Raw genomic sequence first — 20,376 nt, 5'->3', positions numbered from 1 at the left:
GCAGTGATTCCGTCACCCACATTGTAGCAGAAAACAACTCTGGCTCAGATGTCCTAGAGTGGCTGCAGGTACAGAATGTAAAAGCCAGCTCACAGCTAGAGCTCCTGGACATCTCCTGGCTGATAGAATCCATGGGAGCAGGAAAACCAGTAGAGGTGACAGGAAAACACCAGCTTGTAAGTGTTACGGTTGATCCTCTTTGCCCTTTTCTTGACGATTAGGAACATGGGCTATAGAATCAACAGACCTGAGCTTAACCCCCAGGCGGTCTGCCTTCTCCCTGTGTGACCTTGGGAAAGTCACTCGGGTTTTCTGAGCTTCAGTTTCCTCCTCTACGTTATAAGACAGCAAAAGAAACTACCTCACAAGATGGTTAGGGAATTAGAGTAACATACATGTAAAGCACTTACCACAGAGCCTGATCTATGACAGGCAGCTGATAAATGGTAGCTGCTTTTATGAACAACACTATGCACAAATATTTCAAAATGTGGAAGCCTTGATGTTCTGGTAACCAGAAAAGTATAGGCTTCCTATTTTTTTTTTTCTGACTGTCATCATTCATAAAGAAAAACTGATGAAAATTAATCTCTTAATTCCAAGTCCTTCACCATTAATGCTAGAACCCGCGGGAAGAAGGTTCAGACCATGAGTACATAAGTTCGTGGAAAAGGAAAATGGTACTTAATTGATGGTTCTTTGCACGTTTGTTTTTCTCATTGCAAAAATAACACATGTTGGGGCGCCTGGGTTGGCTCGGTTGGTTAAGCCTCCAACTCTTGATTTCGGCTCAGGTCATGATCTCACAGTTTGTGGGATGGAGCCCCGTGTCGGGCTGTTCACTGACAGTATAGCACTTTCTTGGGATTCTCTCTCTCCCTCTCTCTGCCCCTCCCCAGCTCAAAACAAACAAATAAACTTTAAAAAATACAATACATGTAAACCGTAGCAAATGCAAATATCAGAGACGTGTGTAACATAAAATCTGACTCTCTATAATTTTATCCTCTTCAGGGACAATTGCCATCAAACTGCCTCCAATTTTTCTCCTTCATAATATCTATGATTATGACTATTGATTGCTATTAAAAACGGATGCTTCCGCATTTGTTTAGGTGAGAAGAGATTATTCAGCTAGCCCAAACCCAGAGCTCCAGAAGACTCCGCCACTTGTAAAAAAGATCCCTCTGTATGCATGTCAGAGAAGAACCACTTTAAACAACTTTAACCACGTATTCACGGTAAGGGGCTCTACAACAACCCCTAGAGCAAATGAAGGGCTTGCAGCGTCTTTCCATGGATCTGCAAATTCTTTTTTTTTTTTAATTTTTTTTAACGTTTATTCATTTTAGAGACAGAGAGAGAGCATGAATGGGGGAAGGTCAGAGAGAGAGGGAGAGACGCAGCATCTGAAACAGGCTTCAGGCTCTGAGCTGTCAGCACAGAGCCCGACTCGGGGCTCGAACTCACGGATCGCGAGATCGTGACCTGAGCCGAAGTCGGTCGCCCAACCGACTGAGCCACCCAGGCGCCCCCATGGATCTGCAAATTCAATTGTGTAATTTTCTGAATATCTAGGAAAATTACCCCCCCACATTCACTCACTCCCCCCCACCCCCGGCCTGATCTCTGGTTCTTATTTCAGTCCAGAATGGATCTACTTCTGTTGTAGACATGGACAAATACAATCAGAAATATATTTGTATTGTTTAGAGATGGTAAATTACTATTTGATGAGAATTGTCACTTTGGGGCACAACACTTGTGAAAGGCAAATATTTGGAAAAACCAAATACTGTAATTAGTCCAAAACACAGTAAGAGCAAGTTACAAAGAAACAGCACTAATGCATAAACAGCCTTTGCTGGGTAACCAGGCAAGTGAGAGACAGCAGGCCTGGATTCTCACCTCTCTGATCTTAACTAGCTCGGGCAAGTCAGTTCCTCTCTCTGAGCCTCGGTTTTCTCACCCGTTCAACTAGAAATTAGCCAGATTGTCTCCAAAGCCCCACCCAGGCCTGAAGTTTGGCAGTTGCGTTTCAAATGACCCTCACAGGTCCACAGCTGCTCGTTCTCCAACCTAGAGAAAGTAGTCAGGTTGTTAAAACATGTGGTAGTGTATCAACTACAAAACTTCTCATTTCGAGACCTCCAGCCCCACATCTGCCAGGAAGAACAGGAAACTGCAGTACTGGGCACGGAAGCATGATGCCACACAGCTGTAGCTACTTCCTCCTCTGCTAGAAATGCAAATGTGCCCTACCTGAAACAACCCGCCTTGGGTCCGTGTCCTGTGATCATGCCCCTTTGTTGCCATGTTAAGTGCTGACTGTGTTTTACATACAAGCCGAGAGATGAAGGTGCCCAGTGATCCAGGCAGAGCCCTGGACACACGCTGGTGGGGAAGCCTGCAAGGAAAGAGGGCAGGGTCATGCTGAGCAATGACGAGTGGGGGTGCAGTGAGCATGCGATCAGGTTTTGGTTGAATCGCTCCTGAATATCTAATGGCAGCAAACTCAAAGTCTCCTTACGAAGCACTCTGTGGCCCGTCTTTTCAGTTCAGCTCCTCTCATAGCAAGGGAGGGGTGCAAAGACATGGGAGACCCCATCCCACCCTTCGAGGAGACTGTCAGGAGGTATTTCAACACTCAAGAAGAGCAACAGGTGTTTGCAAGTGACTACTAGCTCAGAGGCTCGGAACAGGCCGTGTTTGGCTCACCTGGTTTTGTTCTTCAGGACGCCTTCGAGGTGCTGGCTGAAAACTATGAGTTTAAAGAAAATGAAGTCTCCTCTGCGACATTTATGAGAGCAGCTTCTGTGCTTAAATCTCTGCCATTCACAATCATCAGTATGAAGGACACAGAAGGAATTCCCTGCCTGGGGGACAAAGTGAAGTGTGTCATAGAGGTAAGGGTGAAATGTGATTTGTCCTGCTTCCTAATAGGAGGCAGGAGGGGGAAGGGAATGCAGTTAATATACAGATGTGGGATAGACAGACAGACAGACAGATAGATAGATGTTATATAATGTCTATGGAAGGGGCAGGGAGACGGGAGAGAGAGAATCTCAAGCAGGCTCCGCACTACCAGTGCAGAGCCCGATGTGGGGCTCCGTCCCACAAACTGTGAGATCGTGATCTGAGCTGAAATCAAGAGTCGGGTGCTTAACAGACGGAGCCACGTCAAGTGCCCCTAACAATTTTTTCAACTATCCATGCAGGAAATTATTGAAGATGGAGAAAGTTCTGAAGTTAAAGCTGTGTTAAATGATGAACGATATCAGTCCTTCAAAGTAAGTAATTTTACAGGTGTTGGCTGAAAATGGTTTTTCAGTTAACCCCATTACTTAATGTAGGTGGTTTGTCAGCTTGGGCTGCCATAACAAAATGCCACAGACTGGGTGAGTTAAACAACAAATATTTATTTTCTTACAGTTCTGGAGACTGGAAGTTCGAGATCAGGGTGCCAGCATGGTCGGGTTGTGGTTAGGGCTCTCTTCCTGGCACCTTTTCAATGTGCCTTCACATGACGCACAGAGAGAGAGTGCAACTCCCATGGTGCCTCTTCTTAGTAAGGCACAAACCCCATCATGAGGGCCCTACAGTCATGACCTCATCTAAACCTAATTCCCTCCAAAAGCCTCATCTCCAAACACCATCACAGTGGGGGTTAGGGCTTCAACATATGAGTGGAAGGGGGCACGATGAGTCCATAATAGTGGTCTAGGAAGCAGATGCCAAAATAAATACGGGTGCACGAGCGTATTGCCATGCTGTGGTGAGATCTTCTAGGATCTTCTAGGATCTGTCACTCATGGGCACAAATAGCACTGGGACACTGGGAGCATGGGACAAGACAAACCTGCTCTTAAGGAGCAAACCTGTGTTGGAAGCTCCCCACTGTGTCCTTCTCTACTTCGAAGCAGGGCTTGGTTCCCCCCAGTGTTCCCCACCTTGGAGTTCAGGGTGGCAGAGATTTCTGCCCGTCCCTTTGGTTCCGGAGTGATGCAAAGGCCTAAAAGCTGGTTGTGGGCAGGAGCCCAGGCTTGGAGGGCAGACAGCCTGGATTTGAGTTTGGGCTGTGCCGCTTACCAGCTGAGTGACAGCAGAGAATTCATACAACCTACATGAGCATCCCTCTTAAAACCGCAGAGCATGAGTGTGCGTAAGGGACCCCTGGCCAAGGGGAGTGCCTGGTAGGGAAAGCTGTGGTCACACGTGGACGGAACAGGCAAAGGGTGGTCAGATTACACGGAAGCCTATGCAGATGCCAGCCACTGTAATACCATAGGTCAGGAAAGGACCCCCCTGAAACAAAAAGCTCTGTAAAAAGTTACCATCACCCACCCACTTGTCATATTCAGGAGAAACTGGGTCAGAAGTATGCTTACACTGTTTTCCTAATCCCTTGACCTTGAAAAGTGTCACTTCATTGTCATAATGGTCATGTCAGAAGCTAAAGGCATGCCTTTCCCTGTTTCAGCTCTTTACTTCTGTGTTTGGAGTGGGATTGAAGACATCTGAGAAATGGTTCAGGATGGGTTTCCGAACTCTGAGTAAAATAAAGTCAGACAAAACCCTGAAGTTCACACAAATGCAGAAAGCAGGTAAATTGTCTCTCCTACGGATCTCCTGATGTTGCCATGGGCTGGCCAGGTTGCGGTAGGGCTCTGAGTTAGCTGAACTTCAAGTCCAGTCTCAGTGAGCTGGGTACCTTGTTCGTCCTCTTTTTTGCACTATGGTTAAAAGCACAAGCTTTTGGAATCAGACAGACTTGGATCCAAATCCTGGCTCCAACATTCTGTGGCTGCAAGATCTCGAGCAAGCTTGTTCAAGTCTTTGAGCCTAAGTTACTTCATCTATAAAAGGGAGGTAACACTGGTAGTTAATGAGGAATAAATCAAATAACGTAGGCAAAGTCCTTAGCACCTTGCGTGGCATAAGCAAAGACGCTTTGCATAGCGGCTGTTGTCATTCCTGCATCCAGATGTCAAACAGGGTTGTGCTGTTGATCTACTTCGTACTGAACTGGCTCTAGATGTTTGGGTCCTGACTGTCTCCTGTGGGTGAAAGGAGGAGTGGAGGAGTCATGGGCACGAAAGAGACATGAAGGTTGAGGAGTCAAAAATATTTCAACGAACTAGAGTCATTGCTGGAATAAATGTGGATCTGCTTTAGAAACTGTCAGATACCAGGAAATAGAAGGGAAAGTATGAAAATCTAGACACAGGGCTGACCTACCCACTCCTGACCGACCAGCCGGAGAAGAGAACACTGTGTTGAGACAGGCAGCTGACAGCCCGGCAGGACCTCCCGCAGGTTGAAGGTGGTGGCTTGGACGCTTCCATTTACGGGGGGCTCTGGTAAAATGAATTTGGCATTAATTGGCATGAATGAAGAAATGCCAATAAGGGGTCAAAAATTGTACACGTTTTAAACATTTATTTTTAACTTGCAATCGAAATACAATATAATTGGGATTCGAAAGAGCAAGACGCATCCAGCAGTGTTGGCTGTAGCCAACTTGCTGTACATGCATCCCTGGTACTTACTTATCTTAGGACTGGAAGCTGATACCTTTTTCCGATCACCTTCTTCCAATTCCCCTTCCGCCCGCACTGGCCTCTGATAACCACAGATCTGATTTCTCTTCTATGAGTTTTTGTCTTTAGATTTCACACATAAGTGACGTCATACAGTATTTGTCTTTCTTGGACGTATTTCACTTCACGTAAAGCCCTCAGGGTCCATCCATGTTGTTGCAAATGGCAGGATATCTTCATTTTAGTGGCTGAATAATCCTCCTATTTCCATGCGCACGTGCACACACACACACACACACACACGCACACACACACACTACAATTTCTTTATCCACTGACGGACACAGGTTGTTTCCATGTCTTGGCTATTGTGAATAATGTTGCTATGAACATGGCGGTGTGTATATTCCTTTGACGGTGTTTTCATTTCCTTCAGATGTATTCCCAGAAGCAGGATCGCTGGATCACACAGTAGTTCTATTTTTAATTTTTAGAAGAAGCTCCCTCCTTGGGTCTGTGGGAATAACCAAGTCATTATAGCAAGTCGGCCTGAGCTTCCATCGTAAATCTTTATGCATGATCTGTAAACAATTATAGGGCACAGTTTATGAAGAAGGCTGGTTCTTCAATAAGAAGCTATATTTGAACAGCTTGGTTTCTAGAGGGATATGAAATATAGTCTTTTTCTTAGTCAGGAAATTGTAAGACTCTTACAAGTCAGAAAGCGAAGAGTCATCATTACCATGAAAAATTCACAACCAAGAGAGTAGAGATTTCCCATCTCTGTGGAAACAGTTTGTTGATGCCTGTGGTCATGTTTACTCTATTTGGGGGCGGAATCACCTCCCACAGAGGGCTGGTCATCTCACGTGTCACTCTCTCCATTGACCTGTCCAATGGCCCTTCAGGATTCCTCTATTATGAAGACCTCGTCAGCTGTGTGACCAGGGCAGAAGCAGAGGCAGTTGGTGTGCTGGTTAAAGAGGCCGTCTGGGCGTTTCTGCCTGATGCCTTCGTCACCATGACAGGAGGATTCCGGAGGTAGATAACGAGGGCTGCTTTTGCCTCCCCTGCTCTAACACCTTCAGTGGCTCTCCACCTTCAGAAGTTCAGTTCAGTTTTAAGCATGGCACAAAGGCCTTTGGTGATCTGGTGACAGCCTCTCTCGGTGGCCTCATCTTCTGTAGCTCGGGTTTCCACTTCAGCAACCCCAAATGGCTTGTCTTTCTTTGCACACATGGAGCTATTTCACGCTTCTGTGACTTGCCCAGTCAGACCCTTCCGTGTTTGCACTGGCTTTCCTCAAATTGTCACCTGGCCGACTTTTCCTCATCTTTTATGACTCAGTTCAGGTGCCATGCTCAGCCAGGCACCCCTCCTCAGTGCTACCTGTCAAGTAATTTGTTTGTATGCATGCTTTCCTCACACAGTTTGTAGAAATTAGTGCTCTGTGAGAACCCAGTGCCTGGCAAAATGTAGGTGCTCAAGAAATACTGGCTGAGTCGATGAATGAATGAACTCTTCACAGAGATATGTGCAGTTGTTGGATGTTGAGGCCTCCTTTTCGGAAAGAAATTCCTTCCTTCCCACCCCTTCCTCCAGCTCTCCCTGTGGCCCTCTTACCTGTTAGCTATTGGCCATCTTGGCAAGCCAAGTTTGAAGTGAGGGAGCAAGCGGGAGAGGAAGATCAAATCTAAGAAAATGCCTTCAGTCAATACCATGATTTGGAGAGCGCTCTTTCGTATTGTGTGCATGCAGCTCTTGGTTCTGGTCACCGGTTCTGATGTGCTTGTCTGTGTGTACATGTGGGGGTGGGTGTGCACATGTGAGTATGCAGAAGAGATCACTTCCTGTGTTATTTTTACCCACACATATATAATCATATACATACTATGTGTGACTTTTTCTATGTCATAAATTTATCTTGCAAGGAGTAGAGTTGTCCGATCAAGGACATTTTGTTTAAAAAAATATATCACGAGCATTTTGTGTTGCAAACGTTGAGCATAGGGCATAGAAACAAAAGTGAGTTGTAAAAATTGAGAGCTAAAAATCTAATTGATTTCCATTCTATACTTTTTTTTTTTTTTGGTCAGGGGTAAGAAGATTGGGCACGATGTTGATTTTTTAATTACCAGCCCCGGATCAACAGACGAAGAAGAGGAAGAACTTTTACCTAAAGTGATAAACTTATGGCAAAGGAAGGTAAGAAGAAGGATCACAGGTAGATGTTTGGACACCCAAACATTACATTAATACCGTTGAATTTTGCACACTATGTATCTCGTCTTTGTGTCATGACCATATACTGGATTCTCAGCGATTTGCAACAGCTTACACATGCCACATGACACACGATAAGACTTACTCGCCTGGGGTCCTAGAGTCTGTGTTGTGAATATTTATCTTATTTATACACACCTGTCCTGTGTCCAGGGGGCGAGGGCTGTAGGTCTCGGTGTCCGACAGGAGGAAGTGTTACCGCCCCTAAATGAATGGGACCCATGTGCCCTACAGACCTGGGAGGTGTGAGATGGGTGGTAGCAGGCTTAGGGGTGGGGCGGGACCACGGGGACTGGGATATTATCAGCCAGGAGATGTCGCTGCTGCCTTGAACTCTCTGCGGGTCAACAACCACCTTGACTTTGTGCTGAGATGGGAAGAAGGAAACCAACGAGGACCAGCTGGGCTCAGAAGCCCCCACCCACTGCGGAGATCAGATTCGCCTCGGGCTACCTATTGCCCAGCAGAGGAAGCTGCCAGAGCTGCCTGCAGGGCCCCGACCCGCGCCCCACTCCAGGAAGAGCTCCACTTCCCAAAGGGCCCAGAGGGAGCCACCCCAGGGACCTGTGGGCCTGGCCGGCGAGGATGCTGGGGCTAGTGTTTTTCTGGCACAGCTTCATCCTTCCTGAGTGATCTAGCCTCTGCTGCCCGTGGGCCAACCTTCATGATACGCCAGAGGGAGAGAAACCTCAGATAAAGTGAAAATGAGATCGGGGAACACACGATCCTGGAGCCAGGGGCACCAGAAGTGCGGACCCAACATTGGAACCAGATCCACATTCACCTGTGAGGCCATCCCAAGCCCCCTCTGTCCTTCTCAGGAGGGTGGACCCCGGGACTGCCAGGGGCCCTGAGAGTGAACCTCATTGGCCAAGCCAAGGGAAGGCAGGACAGGGAAGAGTCAGCCCCACCTACACGGGCCCCTCGGCTCGGCTCAAGCAGGAAAGGTAGATGGTTCTCACGGATAGACAGCACAATTCATGGGCCTGCTAGCCAAGGCCGGGGTGGGGACAGCAAGACCTGGGGCCCTGTGAGGGTGGGCCTGTTTGACCTTGGTGTTTAGGCACCGCGCTCCCCAGGCTCCGAGACTGTTCCAGACTAAGATGGAGATGGTGGTGTGGGACATGGTGACAAGGACCCTTCTTTCCTTTCCTCTTTCCTCAGTTTGAGGAAACCAGACCTCTGGCCTCCAAGCAGAGAGATGGGCAGGCACGGGTGGAGGCGGACATTAAGCCCTGGGGGGTTTTATATGGGACTTTAAAAGCACAACCCTGCAGCTTACTGGCTGCATGACCTGGGCCGCTTTGCTTAATCTTTCGCCTATAAAACAGGGATAGCAAGGCTGTCTCACTTCATTAACGGAGAGGATTAACTGACAGAATTAGATAGAGCACTTGATGCTGTGCCCGGTAATGTTAAACGCTTAATAACCAGTGGCCATCAGTGTGATGGCTCCTGCATAAGTACTCACTGAGCTCTGCCGGAAAGCCGGGCCCCGTGCCAGGTGAGGGCACCCAGGAGCCAGCAGGTGCACCTGCTCCTCTTGCGGACAAACAGGACTTCAGGGAGGAGACACCGAGTGGCAGTTGGGTGTCCCCGCTCTGCCTGAACCCCTGCAGCCCCGGATCTGCCCCCACCACCTTGGCTGTGAAGTCCTCGTGGGTAACTTCCGTTTCTACCTCGCTCCTCAGCCCTGACATTCTTACCAGAGCTCGCATTTTCCAGATTATACAGATGATATCCCACGCAGGACAGGCATGAGCACACTCACACAGCACGCACGTGTTACGTGAGCACGACAAATGGCCCGTAGGCGTCGGTTTGAGCCGCCCATCCAGTGAACTAAACGTGAGCCTTGGAGAAGACCCCTTGGTCGGTGGAAAGAAAAGGAGGAAAGGGAGCTTGGAAATACTGATCTTTGGTGGAGGTCCCCATCTCGAAGACTCCTGCCAGCCTGAATTCTTCCTGGTCACCACAGCTCAACCCAAAGAGGGGAGGGCTCACTGGAGTGGGGTTCACCCCTGGACTAGGGTGGGGTTGACCCCTGGTGGGTGGGACCTTGCTCGGGTCCACTCACTGTTCACCAGGCTACATCCTCAGTTCCTGGAAGGCTGACAGACTGAAAGTATTAATACTTTAGAAGAGAGAACATATTCACTCCCACTGCAAAACAGACTTGACTTTGAATAGGGGATGTGGAGTCTTCCAAGAAGGGATTGGAGGAAATTGAAACAGAAGCGTGGATGGATCCTGGCTGTCAGAAAGGGAGAGGGCCTCACCCTCCAGCCTTGCCACCCTCCCTCTCTGTTGGGGGAGCCTGATACTAAACGTGGGGTGATGGTGCCTCCTTCTTTGTGAGAGGCAAAGCCGAGGGCTAAGCACTTCTCTCCCACCCCGTGTCATGTACCTGAGAGTCAAGTGCTCAGTCCCCGGGGGAGGAAGGGAGGGAGGAACAGGGGAAGATCCTCCCTCCTGGTCAAGAGGAGTCCCTTCGTTTCCAGTAAGAAGAAAAGAACATGCTGATAGGAAGTTTAGTCAGCTTGTGCTTATCGATGGCAGAGCCCAAAACTTTGAAGGAGTTTTCAAAGAAGAGAGAAGTCACTCAAGGGGAAATGGGGACCAAAAAGGAAAGAAACGGGAGAAGACAGAGATGTCCCACAAACAGCCCAGGCCAGACGGCAGGAGGCAGAGTATCAGGGGTTGTGTGGGTTGTGTGTGTGCGTTGAGAACTGTGCCCCTGCTGCAGAAGGTGTCTGAATATGCAGACAGGAGCTTTTTATTCAAGGCATGCATTCCCAAACACCTCGCAAGATCCAAAGCAAAACCCTACAAAATGGCCCATTGTCTATGACCAGCCAATGTCACCACCATGTGGCGATAGGGTAAACACAGCTTTTTAGGAAGACAGCTTTGTGGATTTTGGAGGGAGGTGGGTGTTATTGCAGATTTAACTTCAGGGAAAGACTTGTTAATATTTTAATAGCTCACTTTTCAAAGGTACGTGATTCAAGTTTACAAGGAAGTCTGCTATGCTGTACTCATTTTTGTAAGTTTCATTAAAAAGCAGAATTGTTTTCTTGAGCTGGTTATTAGACTATTCTATAGCAACACTTGGCCTCTCACCAAAAGGGTCTTCTCAACATCAGTGCTCCCCTCCCCCCCTTCAGAAGGTGTGTGTTTTCCTAATACCTTTCCTGGTGCTAAAAGCTAATGCTAATGCTTTCCTCTTTTGAGATCAGCAAAAGGAAAAGTTATCAAAGTCCGGTTGAATTGAACAATATCTCCCGGAGGGCTACAGAGGGAATGCAGAACATTCCTAATAACAAAATTAACTGAACCAAACCAAACTGAACCAAAGTGCTCAGAGTGTGGTCCCTGGACCAGCAGCATCAGCATCTCCCGGGAACTTGCTAGAAATGCAAATCCTCACCCTTTCTCCTTCCACTGAATCACTCTGGGGAGAGGCCCCCACAAACTGCTGTGACAAACTTTCCAAATGCTTTTGATGATAAAGTCGGAGACTGGCTGACCTGAGGAATGTCTGAGAACAGATCACCTACCCGCAGAGCTATGACTGAATTATTGTGAGGTTTTTTGCTTTGTTAGTTGTCACTCAAGATTTAGCAGTTGATTACACGTTTCTTTCTCTCCCTGCCCCACATCTGCCCTGTGCTGTGAGGAGTTCCCACGGAGCAGACAAATTGGAGGGTCGCTGAGCACATCTTCGAATCTCTTCTTCTCGTTCTGACTCAGCATCACTGGGGGAGATATGTGTCACTAACTGTATCCCAGTCCCCAAGGCGGACCCAGTGACAATCTTAAAATGCAACCTAGAGGTAGTGACTCGTCCTGCCCAAAAGCGGGGCTGAGCCTCCGGCCACAACCCTTCGGGCCAAATAAACCAGGTCATCTATATAATATAGAGGGACACTGACTCAGAGCAACTGCATAAAAACAGCAGGGCTTTTGTTCATGATTGGTTTGTTCTCAAAGCGGTGAGGCAAGTTTCTGAGCCCTGACTTGTGATTCGGAAGTAAGGAGAGGGATTCTCGGGCAGCTTTGCAATGAAGTGGCCTTGCCTCTCTAACTGCTAAGTTCCTCTGCTACATAGGCTAATACACCCACTTCCTGGCTTCCTCTCCCAGGGTTACCAGGTGGGCTTGCATGGCAAGGGCACAACATGCCCACCTTCTGCTCAAATCTGTAAAGCTTCTGCTAAGAGCAGTCATTAACAGCCCAGTATCAAATTGCAGACCCTGTCCACTGGGGACTCTTCCTGATGTCTTTCTGTTTGCTTTCAGGAATTACTTTTATACTACGACCTTGTGGAGTCGACATTTGAAAAGCTAAAGTTGCCTAGCAGGAAGGTGGATGCTTTAGATCATTTTCAAAAGTGCTTTCTGATTTTAAAATTGCACCATCAGAGAGTGGACAGTGGCAAGTGTAGCCAGCAGGAAGGGAAGACCTGGAAGGCCATCCGTGTGGACCTGGTCATGTGCCCCTACGAGCGCCGTGCCTTTGCCCTGCTGGGCTGGACTGGCTCGCGGGTAAGTGCTACACAGATCCAAAAGAAGTAGGCTGGGTCCACCGGGGCCCAGGAGAGAGACAATGGCAGTGGGACCAGGGAGACAGGGAGGAGTGCCCAGAAACCTCCAAATCTGGGCATTCTACCTGCATGAGGTCAGTGACACAGATTAATTTAGAGCAGTTGTTATTCTCAGTGTGGTCCCAGGCTGGCAGCATCAGATCACCTGGGGGCAGGTTAAACACACAAACGCTCCACCCACCCCCCCAAGACCTCCTGAATCAGAAACTCCGGGGGTGGAGCCCAGCAATCTGCTTTCGAAAAAAGCCCGGCAGGTATTTCAGGCAGGCATTTCGGATGTAGCTGGAGAGGGAGGACCACTGAAGCAGAGAAAGCAGCAAGGTGGCTGAGGACACAGGTTTGGCTTTTCCGGGACCTGTCATGGGCCTCTGTTCTGCGCCTCATTGGCTGGGGGTCTCAGAGCTCCCTATGCCCTTGAAGACTTAGCTTTCCCGCCAAGGAAGTGAGGGCAAGGACTCTGTCACCTCCCTGGGCTGCAGGGGTGGGTGAGATGAAGCCGGCAAAGCCCCCAGTGCCACGCTGGCACGTGATGGGTGCTGGCCAAGAGGCGGTTCTCCCTCCCCTCCAGTCACATTCACAGCGAGGGTGCCCAGGATTCGAATCTCATTAGCACGAGCTTCCCCCCACCACCCCTGGTGTAGTAAGCACTGCCCGCTTTCATCAGTGTCCCCAGGCAGCTAGCTGTTGGCTTGAGTCTTTAGCTGTTACTTGACTCTTTAGAGGGTTTTATATGGATGAACGACATGACACAAATTAGTTGTCCTCAACCTTGAGTTAAATGTCTGGCGTCTTTGCTTGAGGCTGCAACTATTTCAGCAGAGGGTCTCAGCCCTAGAATTCCTCACCCTCATCAAAAAATGTTGACTGACATTTTTCATTCATAAAAGTTGGAAAACCTGATGAAACAATCTATCATAAATGCAGCTTGTTTGACAGACGAGAATCTTTGGGAGCGCAGAGTCTGATGAGACCGGGGAGAGTTCCAAAAACAAGTCCGAAGTTATACAAGATCGGGCCAGTTAGGTATCACTGGCAGAAACGGTGGCCTTTTACCCATTTTGTTTGAAGACAGGCATGTTTTCAGCACATTTTAGTCTCTTCTCTCGGAGTTCTTGGAAATTGCTTCTATGGGTTCTGCAGGCGCTGATAGAACACTCAGCGTTTTGCTGACTGACTTTAAACTAGTTCACCTCTTTGAGCCCCCACCGCCCCATCTCTATTGTGGATAATAGTGGTGCCCACCTCTTATTGTTGCCATTTGGGTTAAAGGAGAGGCTGCGTGCTCAGCATGTGGTAGCTACTTGTGTGACTATCTTTACGCCCTACCTATGCAACCACTGAATATGGTGTGTTTTGTCTCCAGGAGGATACCTGTTGGTGGGTGACCAGGATTAGATTTAGTCTAAAGTTTTGTAGGTGAAAAATTCGACTTTACCTTTTTACCCAAATATTTCAGGGCCCGGGAAGTGTTCTCAAGACAATTCAAGTCATCTATTAATCTCACCTCTTGGCGCCTACATTCCCCTATAGGAAATGGTGCCCTCTAGAGTTCTGCAGTGCACAACTTGCACAACTGTATGCAGCAGCCGTTGGCCAACTTCTGAGGTCGATTGTGACCGATGATACAGTCAGACTGTAGTACCAATGCCCCTGCCCAGTGTTCGGCTTCCTTCATTTGAAACATAAGACATCATCCTTGTCATGCCTATTTCGCAGGGTCATTGTGAGAAACTAAAGAGGGTTTAAAGCAGAAGGCTTTAAACTTGGGTAAAGTGCCTGAGTCTGGGTCCCAGCTCTATCATAGGTTGTGTGGCCTCGGGTGAATGACTTAGGCTCTCTGGGCATCCTTTCTTCACCTGAAAAATGGACTAACAACAGCCCCACCTCACAGGATTGTAATGAGCATTAAATGAGACAATGCCCTCATCTCAGCACAACTTCGAGTACAACTATGTACATAAAACTGTTCTCCTTGAGGGGTGCCCGGGTGGCTCAGTCAGTTAAGCGTCTGACTTCGGCTTAGGTCATGATCTCACAGTTCGTGGGTTTGAGCCCCGCATCGGGCTCTGTGCTGACAGCTCAGAGCCTGGAGCTTGCTTCGGATTCTGTCTGTCTCTCTCTGCTCCTTCCCCAGTCGTGCTTCCCCCTCCTCAAAAATAAACACCAAAAAAATTTAAAAATTAAAAAAATATAAACATTTTAAAAAGTCTAATAAAAACAACTGTTTTCTTTGAGGTAATTAAAGAGTCTTTTAGACTCTTCCAGAAGCTGTTAAATGTCAGCGGTAATAGAGCAGATCAAAAAATTAATATAAAGCAAGAAGTGAGCCCAGTGCCTGCACAAGGTGAGCTCTACGTAAATATTAAGAAGGATGTCGTTGCCTGTTTCTGGCCTCGCCTGGTACAGCTGAGCGATCCCCCTATAACATAAGTCAGATCAGGTCCCTCCGCAGCTCAAAACCTTGCAGAGACTCCCCCATTGAACTCAGAGTAAACGTGGGGTCCTGCCTGGCTCGTGAGACCCTGCTCGATCTTCCCACCTCCTTATCCCTCTGAACTCCTCTCCTACTGCTCTCTCCCTAAACAGGCCAGGCTCGCTCCATGCTAAGGCTGTGTTCTAGCTGTTCGTCTGCCTGGATGGCTCTCCCCCCAGAGTCCACTTGGCTGACATCCGGTCCAATTCCTTGCTCAAACCCCTACCTTCTCAATGAGGCCTGCTCTGTATACAACAGTTACCTTTCCTCATACCGTACTGTTTATTTATTCCATTATTGTGCCTTGTCTGTGTCCCCTGCTGGAAGGCAAGCCCCACCAGGGCAGACATGTTCACTGTTGTATCCCAAGCACACAGGACACACACGGCACACAGTAGGTGCTCAGTAAATACTTGAGCAAATATTGTTACTCTCCAAATAAAAGACATCATTATCATTTCTTGCAGTCTATGGGGAAACGTTCTCAGGTTTCAGCAGAGGAGTCCAGGAATATATCTTTCACCACATAGAGCTGGGGAGCCAAGGGCAGCCTCTCACTGCCCCCCTCATCCCCATCCTCTCCAGCCTTTCCCAACACCCTGGGAGCAGCCATCGCTCTAAGTGCTGTGGAGTAGGGTGGGAAGAGAATGTCCCAGGGCTGGCAGGAGGCATAGTGCCAAGCGACGCTCCCATATTTTCACAGTCCAACAGCTACTGCACCCAGAACCTGCTACACCCCGATTTGTCCACAACCCTGGCTCCCCCTCTGCCACATTAATAAAACTTCTGTTTGGAGAGCCTGTTTTCTTACACAGCGGACCGTGGTGGGAGGGGTCCCAGCCTCAGCCGGCTTTCCGAAACTAGGAAACGGCTCCTCGCCGCTAGAGGGCGCGATTATCCCATACTTTCCTCCGCGTCTCACGAGGAAAGATCAACGTTTCTAGATCTGTGCTTCACCTCAACAGCAGCTTTATTCACTGTCCTCTATCTTAGCCTTCAGTTTTCACCCCCTGCAGCCTCAGAGCCCACCCTCGATCATAGGACATGCTATTCTGGGACAGGTGGCTCAAACCGTGAGTTTTACAGACTCTCATCCAAGAGGCTGTTAGAGCCAGAAGGGACCCTACTTCTTATGTACGGACTTTCTTCATCCTCCTGTCTGACCAGTCAAGATTCAGAGAAATGGGGTGGCTTGCCAAAAGAGGCACAAATAGGGACAAAATCCAGGCTGGAGTTTGGGTCTCTTGACTCCTCAGCTTCTTTTGGCATAATGATACTCCAAATAAAAAAACTATTATTTATCCAGCATTTGCTTTGGGACCAGGTATTATCCTGGACACAATCCTCACAGCATTTATTTATTCACTCAACAAACACTTGCTGTCCATCTTCTGTGTGCCAGGCACTATTAGAGAAGGGAATATGGTTATGAACCAAGCCAGCCAGGCTCCTGTTTTCAAGGAGCTTGCATTCTAATGTGCCGTCACAGAGCTTTGCCCTCGGAGAGAAAATTGCTTTCAGAACGTTCACTGGAGGTAAATAGGTGTTTCATTATAGGGACTTAGATATCTCTAAACGCGTAATACTGAAGACATTCTAAACTTACTAGTAATTTATTTTAATTATATCTCGTCCAGCAGTTTGAGAGAGACCTCCGGCGGTATGCCACGCATGAGCGGAAGATGATCCTGGATAACCATGCTTTATACGACAAGACCAAGGTAGAGTTGTCTCCCCAAGATGGGCTGCTCTGATCCTCATCCCTATGGCTGGCTCCCTGAGCACTTTTCCTGAACTGATGTCTGCCCTGAGTGTCCTGTTCCCACAGATCACAGTTGAGGGCAGCTGGAAAGATCCTGATGGGAGCACGGTCCCCACCTGGCCCAGAATATACCTCAAGGGCTTTGGGCTCCAAGATGATGAGCTTGTTGGGTCTTTAGAACCAGTCCAGCGTGAACATTAATTGTGTTTGATATATCTTTGGTATTTGGAGTGAATAAGTCCAAAGAAAACCAAGGATTCCCCAAATTACAAAAACCACTCAAGTACCCCTTAAATGTGTGGGCAGTTGCATTTTGAGTGACCACTAGGGTCATTAATGAGAGCATACTGCAAGAGGGAGAGCCACAGAACTGCCCTGAGATGTAGATGAGCGGTCAGTGAGGCTCCCTCACCAGCTGTGTAACTCACTTGGTGTGCTGCACTTGGCACTGGTCAGGATCCAAATTCGTGCCTCGGCAAAAGGATAAATTACTGCATGAATTATGAGGAGTTAAATATTCATCTGTTAAATCTACATGCCAAGGTCTGCTGTTCTCCCAGGGGTCAAGGACATTAAACTAAGCTCTTAGGGGAATAAGACATAAAATAACCAGAAGTTATCTTTACCCTCTAAGAGCTCACAGCCTAAAAGCGCTGTATTTGGTTACAGCTGTCTCAGTTACAGGTGTCAAAAACCCAGTCCAAGGTGGCATAGCAAAAAAAGTATACTTGGCTTATATACTGAAGCATCTGGGGGTAATACTGACTTCAGGTATGTCTGTATCCAGGTGCTGATTGCAGGTTTTCCTCAGTGTTGGTTTCAACCTCAGGCATGGTTTTCCCATGATTCCCATCCATCCAACTTAACAGAGAAGAGCCTCTTTCCTGATAGTTCTAGCAAGAGTCCTAGTTGATGTTCATTGGCCAGGCCTGGGTCATGTGCCCATCCCTTATGGCTCTGATTGGCCAGGCTTTGATCGTGTGGCCCTCCTTGGAGATGGAATTAGCCCCACCTGATCCTCACAGACTGAGAGTAGGGAAGGGTGGTTTCTCAAAGGAAAATCAAGGTACTGCTGTCAGAGGAAAGGGCCATAGATGTCAAGCATGTGAGTGGAGGCAGAGTCACATAACACAGCGTAGGAATGCTTACAAATTAACACATACTAAATAGTTTAACATAACTGAGTGCGTCTTAAGGGTCCAACACTGTGCTATAGGCAAGAAGGGGATGAGGGAGAAGTGGTGCTTGGTCTAAAAGAGATCATGGGGTGGGGGCGGGCAGGTGAGGAAGGTCAGAAGGAGAACCCAACATATACAAGTATCCTATAATTGCCTCTCGTTACTTGGAGCAGGAGTACATAATTCTGGCTGCCCATGAGACTTACCCAGAGCCTTTACAAAGACTGGTGACAGGACCTCTCCTGAGATTCTGATTTCATTGAACTGGGGTGTCGTTCAGGCTTCAAAGTTTTTGGGGGTTTTTGTTGTTGTTAAGTTCCTTTAGGTGGTTCTAATGAACAACTGTGGTTAAGAACTACAGACCCATTGGAAAAATACCAAATGCCTTTAGCTAAATATGTAAGGCCGTCATAATTTTGTTAATTTATCAGATACCATGTTTTGGGGGCAGGAAAATAATAAAATTACAGAAGCCGGTCAATATTTAAAAAAAAAAAGAAGTCAGTTCAGATGATTTTTTATACTCAGAAGCAGGGAATTATGTTTTGGTAATAACCCACTCTGCCAAGACAATTTACAAAGTAAAACTTTCACTATGTCAGGATCGAGATGTTTAAAAATATCTGAATGCACATATTTCTTTTTATGCTTTCAGAAAATATTTCTCAAAGCAGAAAGTGAAGAAGAAATTTTTGCACATCTGGGATTGGATTACATTGAACCATGGGAAAGAAATGCCTAAAAAAAGTTGTCAACTTTTTTTCAGTTTTTTTTTTCGGGTTAAATAAATTATGCTTCATATTATAGTGAAGATGCCTTAAGAAAATATGAGATTCTTTAAGCCTTATTGAAATGCAGATTGCTTTTAGAAATAGTTTTGGAAACATGATAAGGCACCGCCACCTGGTAATGTGTTAGGGTCTAATAGGCCGTTTGTATGACTGTTGCTTAGATTTCACAATGCATTTTTCCATAGAAATGTTGTAATTCGTGGCTCATTTCCAGCATAGCTTGTCAAAGCCCATAGTGTAGCTGAAATACTATATATTTGCAATAAAAATAGGAGGAATCAAGATGGTGGAGTCTTCTTTTTCACTCAAACACTATAAAATATTCTAAACAAAAATGTGACAAAATGAAAGAGTGAAGAGTTTAAGATTTATCTTGAGGAGAGAAGATTCTGGAGGGGGTTCTGGGTCCCTTCTGGAGGAGGGGGTACTAACTCACTTTGCTCAAGCCATTGTCTGCTCCTTCTCTCAGCCATGGAGCTGCTTCCCTGGGCACCCAGCACAAGGCCACACACGAGATGTATTCCCACTGCTTTCATTCAGAAGTACAACTTCTTAAACGTCAAAGGAATACATCCCCTATTTTCTATCTCTGAGTCTCTCTCTGGATCTTAGTGGCCCTTTTCCTCTCAGGGAGATACTCTTTCTTGGTCTTTTCATCTTGGGACACTCCCCAGGTAAGAGAGGCAGCTTTGAAAGCACATGTTGGCATTGGCAGTAACTGGGTTTGTAGAACCTGTTCTTAGTTATTTGAAGAAGAGGGTCATGTTTCTGAGCAATCAGAGGCCCTAGGGTGAGAAAGAAATGTCTCCACAACATATCAGAGTGGAATTGGTGGATGGATCCTGAGATGCCGTGGACTCAGGCTCTCCCATTAGGAGACCCTGCCTGTTCACCAGCAATGGCCCCGCATGGCAGAACCAGGACTCCCGGAAGCTCCATCACAGAAGCAATGTTGAAGTCCTGGCCTGAGCCAGCTGATGTGTCTTCAGGCTTTCCTCAGATGGCAAGCAAATTGCTACTTAGCCCATCCCTTTGGTCCTGTGTTCATCCAGAGTCCTCTTGCCCTCTCTTCCTGCCAGTGAGTTTTTCCCCACGCAAGTCCAAGGATGTGGGCCTTTCTCTCCATTCTCACAAAATGGATATAGCCCTCATTTCTAATCTCCTGGAACGACCTTTGCCTTCACTCCACCCTATTTACCCTCAACACACACACACACACACACACACACACACAGAGGGAGAGAGAGTCTACTGCAGAATTGCCTTCCTTAAATACTCTTTGAGCACAGACACAAATGGGAACATGTGCTACCCCTGTAGTCAGGGAACATATGGCTCCACAGGATTTCTACCTTGAGATGTTCAGAAATAAGAAACTGCTTCCCCTCATAATCCAATTTAAGTTTTATTTATATCCCAACTTGCACCATGCTGACCTTGGCCAACCTTCCCACAGAAGCCAGGTCTGATGATTTTTTTTTTTTTTTTGAGAAAAGAGATGTGAAAAAAGATAAGGCAAAACACACAGAAATCAAGTCCCTTCCCCAAAATCATAAAGAAAAGAAAAGCATAGGTCAAGAATAGGATCAAAGGGCTCCTTCTGGGCCTCACTTGGTGCTTCACTGCTTATTAAACAACAAGATCCGAGTGTTGGAATGAACCTTTAGCTCTGTCACCTACAGAGACAAACCAACCTGAAAGTTTTTCAGATCTACACATGAAATTTAGATAGGTTAAGAAGCA

At 47.2% G+C, this 20,376-nt stretch overlaps 1 protein-coding gene across 1 annotated transcript in view; it reads left to right on the top strand.

Moving 5' to 3' along the window:
- Window positions 1-18,907, top strand: part of DNTT (DNA nucleotidylexotransferase) — a 30,342-nt gene extending 11,435 nt beyond the window's left edge. Inside the window, exons 2-11 of the mRNA XM_060643077.3 lie at window positions 5-176; window positions 1,116-1,241; window positions 2,736-2,906; window positions 3,219-3,290; window positions 4,481-4,604; window positions 6,449-6,581; window positions 7,637-7,745; window positions 12,125-12,370; window positions 16,540-16,623; window positions 18,498-18,907. Coding sequence (XP_060499060.2) covers window positions 5-176; window positions 1,116-1,241; window positions 2,736-2,906; window positions 3,219-3,290; window positions 4,481-4,604; window positions 6,449-6,581; window positions 7,637-7,745; window positions 12,125-12,370; window positions 16,540-16,623; window positions 18,498-18,584 — 1,324 coding nt within the window. The 3' untranslated portion in view covers window positions 18,585-18,907. The remainder of the gene's footprint in view (window positions 1-4; window positions 177-1,115; window positions 1,242-2,735; window positions 2,907-3,218; window positions 3,291-4,480; window positions 4,605-6,448; window positions 6,582-7,636; window positions 7,746-12,124; window positions 12,371-16,539; window positions 16,624-18,497) is intronic.
- Window positions 18,908-20,376: the final 1,469 nt, after the last annotated feature.

This window comes from Panthera onca, chromosome D2 (assembly GCF_046562875.1).
Source record: "Panthera onca isolate mPanOnc1 chromosome D2, mPanOnc1 haplotype 2, whole genome shotgun sequence".
NCBI lineage: Eukaryota > Metazoa > Chordata > Mammalia > Carnivora > Felidae > Panthera > Panthera onca.
The sequence above is the reverse complement of the archived record's forward strand: the minus strand, read 5'-3'. Positions and strand labels throughout refer to the sequence as shown.